This window comes from Mytilus edulis, chromosome 14 (assembly GCF_963676685.1).
Source record: "Mytilus edulis chromosome 14, xbMytEdul2.2, whole genome shotgun sequence".
Classification (NCBI taxonomy): Eukaryota; Metazoa; Mollusca; class Bivalvia; order Mytilida; family Mytilidae; genus Mytilus; species Mytilus edulis.
In genome coordinates, this window is record NC_092357.1 from 38815744 (window position 1) to 38825295 (window position 9552).

Genomic DNA, 9552 nt, shown 5'->3' on the forward strand with positions numbered 1-9552 from the left:
AATGATTCGTAAAATTACCCATAAACACCTTTAAATGTTATAAAATTGGTTACAAATATACTGTTTGTAATTATTATTAGTTTTTACAAATGTCAATTTTCCTGTAATTGGTTATTTTTTAAGTATATGGGGTTCATTTTTGACATAAATTATAATGAAAAGATAATTAGCCAGAAAGTAGGCGAACAAATAACTATATAACCTCTTACTCAATAAAGTTTGTTTCATTGTGAAACTAGAGACATTCAGTAACAAAGATGGGTATTATTTATATAGCTTTATCGTTTTTATTATTTGGAAGCGTTTACACATCGCTTGAATATAACAAGGTAAATCATATTTTATAACATAATCTAATTGTTAGATGTTATTGGGTTTTTAGTTTTTTTTTGTCGGATTTGTCAAGGACCCGACTTATTTTAATATTTCATTTACTGTTATCTGTTTTTGTCCATTTTAATTCCTTGTTATCTGTTATAAGCCAAATCAATTTGCTGTTTTGCTGTTATTGGGACCCCCCTTGCCCCCCCCCCACCCTCCTTTAAGAATGCAACTGATAATATAATGTCATCACGTCAGTTTAATTTGTTTTCAAATTTCCTTTTATTCTATGTACAAATGAGTATACGACAGTTACCACTTTACATGCACTAAATTTTACTAAAACTAGTTCATTTCTTTGACTAACAAGAAAACAACTGGTAATAATTAAGGGGCTCGCGGGTATAAATCGATTTTTTTTTTCTATAAATGAACTTTATCATATGCTTAATTAAAAAATTAAATAAAAAAATGGGGTCACCGTTCATTTAAGCTCAAAATTTGCCTTTGAAAGAAGCATACATTTTTGTTAAGCTACTTTTTTTCTGTTGAACTAATAGGAGAAATATAGGTAATATCGAAAAAAAAAGAACTTAATTACAGAAATCGTCTAAATTTTACAATTGTAAGGTTCAAGTAAAGCTTATTTGAAAATATTGATAAAAAATATAGGTCACCGATGAGTTAAAAAAGATATTTCAATTTTAATGCCAAAAAAATGGCATTTTTTGCACGAACACTGAAAATCTAAATTAGTCAATTTGACTAATTTAATTAGTCATTTTGACTGTCCTCTAGATGACAATGCACTTTAATCATTTTGACTATGCTCTTAGTCGTTTGACTAGATGGTTAGTCACATTTGACTGAGTAGGGTGGTCATTATGACTATGTTGGGAAGTCAAAATGACTATATGTCATACTTGTTATGACGAATTGGATTGTTCAATTGACTATGCACATTTGTCAGTTTGACAATTGAATGCAGTCCATATGACTGATTGAAATAGTCGGAAGTGACCATGTTGGTTAGTCAACATGATTACTGTGAATAGTCACGACTGTTAGACTGTTGTTTTTATTTGTGTTGTGTTTTTTGTTACCATTTAATGTGTGTGTGTTTCATTCCGTTTCGTTCTGTTTTGGTTCATTTCTTCTGTTATTCTACTTTTTGTTGTTTCTCTTCCATAGGATTGACAAATACATCTGGAATATAATATCATTAAAAATACCACAGCAGCAATACTAACAATGACAATAGTATAGGACCACAAAGTGCTCAATGTTCAAAACCTTCCTATATCTTAAGTTTCCATGTGTAACCATTACTCAGTGACATATATTAAAGTCTAAAAATCAAATAAAGAAAATAAATTTATTATAAACTCATTGTTAATTTGAAGTGTTTATTTCAGATATTTTGTCGGTATCAACTCTGCATTGTCAGTGTGGTATTCTCTATGGTAAAACATCTCTCAGCTGTGTTCATACAAATAGCAATGTCTTCATTTGCTGAAAAATATAATTATATCATTTTAGAAGCTAAAATATAACAATAAACAAGTATATCAGTCATGTTAAAAGTTTAAAGAAAACACTAATTTTAAAATCTTTGATCTAGTGATTTAATCACTCATCTTATACCATTAAGTTGTAATGTAAGCACCGGAATCTTGACAGCCACCCATCCTATATCACAACATTGTAACATGTAATGTAAGCACTAGGATCTTGACAGCCACCTATCTTATACCACAACATTTTAATGTAAGCACAAGAATCTTGACAGCCACCCATCTTATACCACAACATTGTACTGTAAGCACCGGGATCTTGCCAGCCACCCATCTTATACCACAACATTGTAATGTAAGCACCGGGATCTTGCCAGCCACCCATCTAATACCACAACATTGTGATATAAGCACCGGGATCTTGACAGCCACCCATCTTATAACACAACATTGTAATATAAGCACCAGGATCTTGACAGCCACCCATCTTATAACACACCATTGTAATGTAAGCACCAGGATCTTGACAGCCACGCATCCTATATCACAGCATTGTAATGTAAGCACCGAGATCTTGACAGCCCGTGACCCTGAGTTTTTAATTCATTGTTGTGAATATCAATTGCAGTGTTTATTTTTAACAGTTTTTGCTCAGGTGAAAAAAAGATATCGCTAAATACTCTTTTCAATCGACAATGCATTGTATGTGTATCAAAATTGATATCCCGTATACATATCCCCCCTTTTTTATTGTCGTGTCGTCAACATGTGCCGATAAAACTTTCATTTATACAATTCTTTTTCTTAAATTCAATTTTTGTAAGTAAGAATTAAAACAAATATACATCATACTTACTTTAAACAATTGGTTTATTTGACAAAATAACAGTTTCCGTGCCTTCTGGTTTGTTTACATCTACACAATCTATGGAACAAAGGGAACGCGAAAGAGTGCGCGTGAAAACCGATACTCGACACCACGTGGTGCTGTGACCACTAACATAGTCAATTGACCATGCAGGTAGTCATAGTGACTTGATGGGTAGTCATATATGATTTTGACTACCTTTCGGCTGATATTTGACTAACTGAATAGTCATCGTGACTAATTTAGATTTTCAGTGAAAGGGAGATAATTTGGAGCTGTTTAAATGATGTTAACATTTTAAAAGTCATCTGGAGCCAAAACGAATCGATTTGTTTGGTTGATTTTTGTACCATATCATAAAGTAACAATTTTCTGAAATTTTTGTACCCTCGAGCCTCCTTAAATCCACAGGCGCTTGGGTATATGATACAGATTTGTTTTTGGATTTTTTTTTGGCTGAATAAAATATTCAATTTTCTATATTTATAATACATATCTATCACTTCTGTGCATGTCTCACCTAGTTTCGAGTGATTTAAACGACCCGGAGAAAATACCCAATTTTACTATCCATACAAAGAAACAAAGTATTCTAAGTATTTATTGGCAAGTCAGACATCGTCTGTTACCACACGACTTGCACCATCCTGCAGTTGAACAGCTTTTATTAGACATCAGCTCTCACAAATAAGTCTTTCAGACATGCTGGTCTCCAAAAAGCTAAGACAGGAGGTTTGGAAAAGATCTTGGATAATTTTGGGTGCTTGGCAATAGTCTGCCAATTGGCACAGATCAAACGTGAAAGGTAAGTAAAGGCGGGATTGTATGTTAAAACAAACGGAACTATTTCGCTGCACCTCTTCTGTTTGTACTGTAATAGGTCATTGCGGCTGTTATTGTTAGCACGCGCAAACCCCTTATCTATGTCCCATTTCTTATAACCTCGTTTAATCAAAAATCCGCGAAGTTCCTATTACCGTTTAGTGTCAGCCTCCTCAGAGGAGCAAATCCGCTTTACTTTGAGAGCTTGACTTACGGGATACTTTTTGTACAGTGTTTGCAGTGACAGCTTTGGGGAGAAAGGTACTGATGTTTATCTGTAGGTTTACAGTTGAGGTCTGTTGATATGACACCGTCCTTTATAAATGAAGTTGTGTCTAGGAAAGATATTTTAGAGTCGGAAATTTCGGAAATTTCATATGTAAAGGAGTAGGTCCGGTAGGGCCTAAAAATTCAGGTCAATCTGAGGAAAGATTTTGACATTTTTAAAACACTTATGTGTCTACTTTAGTCGATTCAATTAGTTTACATGTATGTGAAAGATTTGAACTGATTTAGTCATTAAAGACGCTCAAATTCAAGCTTAAATATGAAAAATCTATCAAATATGCCATAATATGTCACTTTTCAGATGTTTTTTTGTCAAAAATGAAAGTGGCCGCATCCGTGTTCATTCTCAACCTTTATATATGTTATGTTTAATCATCAAATGCAACTTACATTTAAATATTAAGAATGAACACAAATGCGGCCATTTCTATTTCAGACGGAAACTGTCTAAAAATTAACCAAAATGCTACAATTTCGAAGATTTCAGTAATTCAGCATGACTTAATGATACTAGTACCCGATACATGTATTGTCGAAAACAGCCCATATTTATTTAACAGAAGTATTCTAATTTCCAATAAATAGCTAAAAGTTTTCATTTTAACAATTTTGTAAAACTGCAATATTTTGGGGCCAAAAAGGGGTCTTACTGGGCCTACTCCTTTAATTGACTGATGGGCGTTGTTTGCATGTCTGATAAAATCATCCAGTTTTTGTTGGGATTTAATCCATTTCATGTCAACATCATCGATGAAATGGAACCAAGACAGAGGTTTGGATAAAAATGTTGAAGTGATTTGCTTCTCTAATTTGCCCATGAAAATATTGGCGTAAGACGGTGCCATTTTCATCCCCAACGCTGTCCCGTTTATCTGAAGGTAAATGTTCACCATTAAAGATGAAATTGTTGCATTTCAGAACCAGAGTAAGCAGCTGGACTAAACATTCAGTAGGTGGTTTTAAAGTGTTGCGTGCATCCCATTTTGTTAACACGATTGTATAATCCGTCATCATGAGGTACATTTTTTGTATGTTGGTATACAATGAGGTGACATCTAAAGTGACAAGGAGAGTTTTCGAAGGAAGAGGGTTCATGAATTCCATTTTACGAAGGTAATCTGTGGTGTCTTGAATGTGAGAAGGAAGATTTTTTACATGAGGTCTTAAATGAAAGTCTACGAATTCTGAGATTTGCTCAGTCGGATGGCCGGTTGCGGATACAATGGGTCCACCAGGGTTGTTAAACTTCTGTATTATAGGAAGAAAAATACAATCGACCAGGCTTTGCGTTCTCTGGTTTTAAATATCCGATTGTATCCTCATCTATGTGACCGTCATTGTGCACGGTTTGTAACGCAATAACAATTTTGGAACTAAACTCGGAAGTAGGGTCATGGTCAAGCTTCTTATAAAATCTCTCATCAGAGACGCTCTGCTTCCGCGATGTAGTTAGCTTTGTTCATTATCACAACGCCACCTCCCTTGTCTGCTGGTTTTATTACAATAACATTTCGGTTTTTTTAGCGATTGTATGACTTTTTTCTCGTCAGAAGAGGTGTTATAAAGTTATAAAACGACGAGTACTTGTTGTTAGCTAGATGGACAACGTCCGATTTGATTTTGTCGATAACTTCTTCCAGTGTATCAGATTTGATTGGTTTTGGCATCCATGAACTCTTCTTTTTGAAGCGCGGAATTCTGATTTCTTCCTCCGAGTTAGACTTGTCTGAGTCTTCCTCATTATCCTCCTCATTATCCTTGTCACCAAAGTATTCCTTAATTCTGAGGGTTCTGGCAAAGTTAATCAGGTCATCTTCCAGTTTCATATTATCTATGTAACTGGGCGTAGGGCAAACATTCAAACCCTTAGATAAAACTTTAATTTCTTCCTCAGTTAAAGAGACTGTTGACAAATTGACAACAGTGTGGTTGGGATGGACCGGAATTTGACTTTTTCTTCGAAATCTACGGCTGCGAGGCTTTATATATGGTGTTAGCCCTGTATAACCACGTGTTTTCCGATATAGATTTTGGTACTATATACACTTGGGCATGCCATTCAGCATCATCCCTTGGTGCCTCCTGCAGTCGGGTCCCTTTTTATCAACCTCATCTGCATCTGGAACGAGGATGACATGCCAGTTTTGTGCATGTATACCATGTGCGTCTATTTCTCACCTTGCCATGCAGCACCGTCCCTTGGAGGCTTTTGCGGTTAAGTAACATCCTAAAATTTCCGTTTCATTAAATGCACTTGTTCGTGTTGGAGTGTGCCAGAGATGGATCATGTTTGTATGTGTGAGTCAAGACTCCGTGTTGAAGACATACTGTGACCTATAATGGTTTACTTTTACAAATTGTGACTTGGATGGAGAGTTGTCTCATTGGCACTTATACCACATCTTCTTATATCTAGTTACATATATATCAATGACTTATACAATTATAACTATGTATGAATATATTAAGCATAAAGGATATACATGAAATTTTAGAGGTAGTTATAAAAGACTTCTTCGTTTGATTTGATTTTCCAAACCATTAATTGCTGTATTATTATTTACAGAGATTGCCACCAGTAGCCTTTGACTCGGCCATAAGTGAGCTCCCTCATATGAAGTTTGAGTCCATCACAGTAAATAAAGGACGACATAGGACTTATATCAAAGCTAACGCTAAAATGAACAAAAAACAATATTTCGACTATCGTTCTACGTGGTTTGTAGATAACATTCCTGTCCAATCTTGTAAGTAGTCGTAATAAAGACAAAATTTATTATCCTGTCAGCCATATACACTAGAATAGACAACAAGAGGTCACATTGAAAAACTGCATCCACGGTTTGTCAAACTCGAAATTGATACAAGTCTAGTAAAATTGTGTAATAAATTCTTATTAGAGACAACCAAATATCTGACGTCAAACAAATTCTCACACTACAAAAATAATAAAAAAAATAATGAAATAGAATCGTCACCCACAGACAAGATTCCTGGCTTAGAATGTATTAAAATGAACGTGTGACAGGCTTGCACTGGTGTTATGAGTCATCAAACCTTCAAACGTTTTCCCGACCGGTCAAAGATTAAAACACCCTAATGACATCTTTATGACATCTTAAACAACTCAAAGTAACCAACATATATATTGAGTGAGTATTGTTTTTTTTAAATGCGTTCGAATCTTTGATAAGTTTTAACAAAACACCGAAACAAGTTACTAAAAACACCGAAACAATTTATTACGTTTACATAACATCGAAACAAGTTATTACAAAACACCGATAAAAGTTACTACAAAACACCGAAACAAGTTATTACAAAACATCGAAACTAGTCATTACAAAACAACAAAGGAAAAAAGAAGCTGCCCGATTGTCTTTGGAAGGCAACATGACTACGTGAAGCCCTCGCAAACCCGTCGTGTAGCCATAGTGTAATAGTACTATGACATAGAGATTGGACCGTGGTAATGGCGAAGACAACCGGATTTGCGTAGCTTAATTTCAAAAGGGTTAATCGTTGCTGCACATCAATTGATTATATTGGTATTTTTTCCTGAACTTTTCTGATCTAGCTGCATACATATACTTATACTTGGCATGTTGCAGAGTGGTATACAGTCGTGTGTCCTACGAGTAAACTACTTAATAAAATATCTAATATCTTAAAAATTATATTTGCGTTGCCTTCGAGTGTGGATCGGGTGTCATCGTGGGACCTTCTACATGCATCGTACTTGCTTCGGCCGTTGATTGGCATTGACCATGTTCGGGGCCATCTTCACGCGAAATTCAAAATTCCTAGTCTTATGGCCATATGGTGTCAATTTTGGGACAATATTACTTCTACTGTATAATGATTTACTCTAATGTCTGTCTGCTACAACGAAATAACACGATGCTTTCTGTAATTATATACCACAATGTCTGCCTGCTTTAATGAAATAACACGATGTTTTCTGTAGTGACTAATAATGTCTGCTTGATTTAATTAAATACCGCAATGTCAGTTGTATAATGTTGTAATGAAATACCTAAATAAATAAACTGGAAAGGACATTCTATTTTTAAATTTATTATTTAAATTTTGACATTTCTCAGTTCCAACTGTGAAGTGAGAAAAGTAAACTTGGAAGTTTAAACTTAGAAAGGTCAAGTTGGAAGTCATAACTGTCAACTTAGAAATGAACACATTTCAAGTTGAACTGAGAGATATCAACTTGGAAATGAGACATGTCAAATAAAAAATGAAAAGTTTTAAAAAAGAATATTTCAACCGGTCTTATGAAAATACCACAATATCTGCTTATAGAGTACGTAATTTCACAACTTTAAAAAAAAAAATTATCATAATATCAGCAATGTTTGTTTTAATAAAGAGCTAAATATGTTTGTTTCCTATATCTATATATTAACACCACCATATTTGCTTTGATATAATATTCAAGAGTAATCTTTTCTATTGTAGTTTACATTAAGAACAAGGATTTCAGCTGCTATGGGAATTCAGTGGAATATGTTGATGATGGCCGTTTGATTTCATTCGATCTATCAACTTCTTTGACTCCAACTGATATTGCAAACAAAACATTTAAAGTTATTGTCAGTTACAAGCAAGATGAATTTTTATACTTAAAAAAGAAGAAGGAATCAAGACATTTCTACAGCTATCAGAACTATGAAATTACATTCAAAGGTTCTGACTTGGGTTTCACTGATGCTACCTCTTCACAAACATATGACTTTGATAACTTTGAGTTTTTCCTAGCTAAGCAATCGAGTACACGGAGATACCGAGGCATGTTTGGTTTCACCTACGACTCTGACAGTTCTGTTAATGAAATCACGACGTCGTTTGAAGGATTTGGAATCAAAACAAAACCACCCAGGTATGTGTATGATATAGCCAAACGGGATGGTAATACTACACTTATAAGCTTTTCAGAGATGTCAGTTCCGCCATTGTCCAACAAGCTAAAGATTGTCAATATTGATTTAGTGGAAGACACCAAGAAAGGGTTCCATGGTTTGTTAAAAGTAACAGTTTCTACAACTAACCGGTTTAAAGTAGATATCAAGTATGTTTTTGAACTAACAAGTTATCTTTACAATGGTTTAAGCCTCAAAGAGCCTTTCTTTCCTCTAACTGGATTTATCATAACAAATTTTGAGGAAAGTGGTAATGCAGAAAAGACTACATTAATTTGCAGAGTATTTGGTTTTAGAAATCCCAAAGTTAAACTATTCCTACGAACAACAAAGTCTGACGATAGAGAAGAAGTTACTAAGAATGTGATTCCGACCTACAATGAATATGAAACAGTTAAAACACTAGTCTTTGTTGAAAACAGTGACAGACAGGCTGGGACATATTTTTGTGTAGCAACAGCTTGTATATTCGGAGAAAAAGTGTTCAAAGTCGAAAAAAGAAGAACTATGTTTTTGTCATAAATATGTTGGTACTTGAATAGTACCTCATGACAAAGTCCGACTTAAAAAAATAAATAATATTAAAACAACTAGAATGTACCGATATAAACGCTTCATTTGATAAATAATCTGTTCAATCACAGACCATGGTTAATTATATCAGGTTGATACTCGGCAACAACGACAGTGAAAGACAGGCTTGGACATATTTTTGTGTAGCAACAGCTTGTTTATTCGGAGAAAAAGGATTCGAAGTCGAAAAAAGAAGAACTATGTTTTTGTCATAAATATGTTGGTACTTGAATAG

The 9552-nt window shown here is 34.4% G+C and overlaps 1 protein-coding gene and 1 long non-coding RNA gene across 2 annotated transcripts; one reads left to right on the plus strand and one right to left on the minus strand.

The window, feature by feature from the left end:
• Positions 1-208: 208 nt before the first annotated feature.
• Positions 209-9334, plus strand: LOC139502620 (uncharacterized). Its single transcript, XM_071292152.1, has 3 exons — positions 209-329; positions 6380-6560; positions 8284-9334. The coding sequence occupies exons 1-3, from the start codon at positions 258-260 to the stop codon at positions 9264-9266; spliced, it is 1236 nt and encodes a 411-aa protein (XP_071148253.1). The 5' UTR covers positions 209-257; the 3' UTR covers positions 9267-9334.
• LOC139502621 (uncharacterized) lies at positions 1678-2797 on the minus strand. Its single transcript, XR_011658897.1, has 2 exons — positions 2692-2797; positions 1678-1833 (listed from the first exon to the last, which is right to left on the minus strand). It is a non-coding gene; the product is annotated as an uncharacterized lncRNA (long non-coding RNA).
• Positions 9335-9552: the final 218 nt, after the last annotated feature.

Bases quoted from the DNA above. Each gene is read 5' to 3' on its own strand.
- LOC139502620 (XM_071292152.1), top strand. From the start codon at position 258: ATGGGTATTATTTATATAGCTTTATCGTTTTTATTATTTGGAAGCGTT. The intron at 330-6,379 runs GTAAATCATATT...TATTATTTACAG, and splicing joins CATCGCTTGAATATAACAAG to AGATTGCCACCAGTAGCCTT. The intron at 6,561-8,283 runs GTAAGTAGTCGT...TTTCTATTGTAG, and splicing joins TAACATTCCTGTCCAATCTT to TTTACATTAAGAACAAGGAT.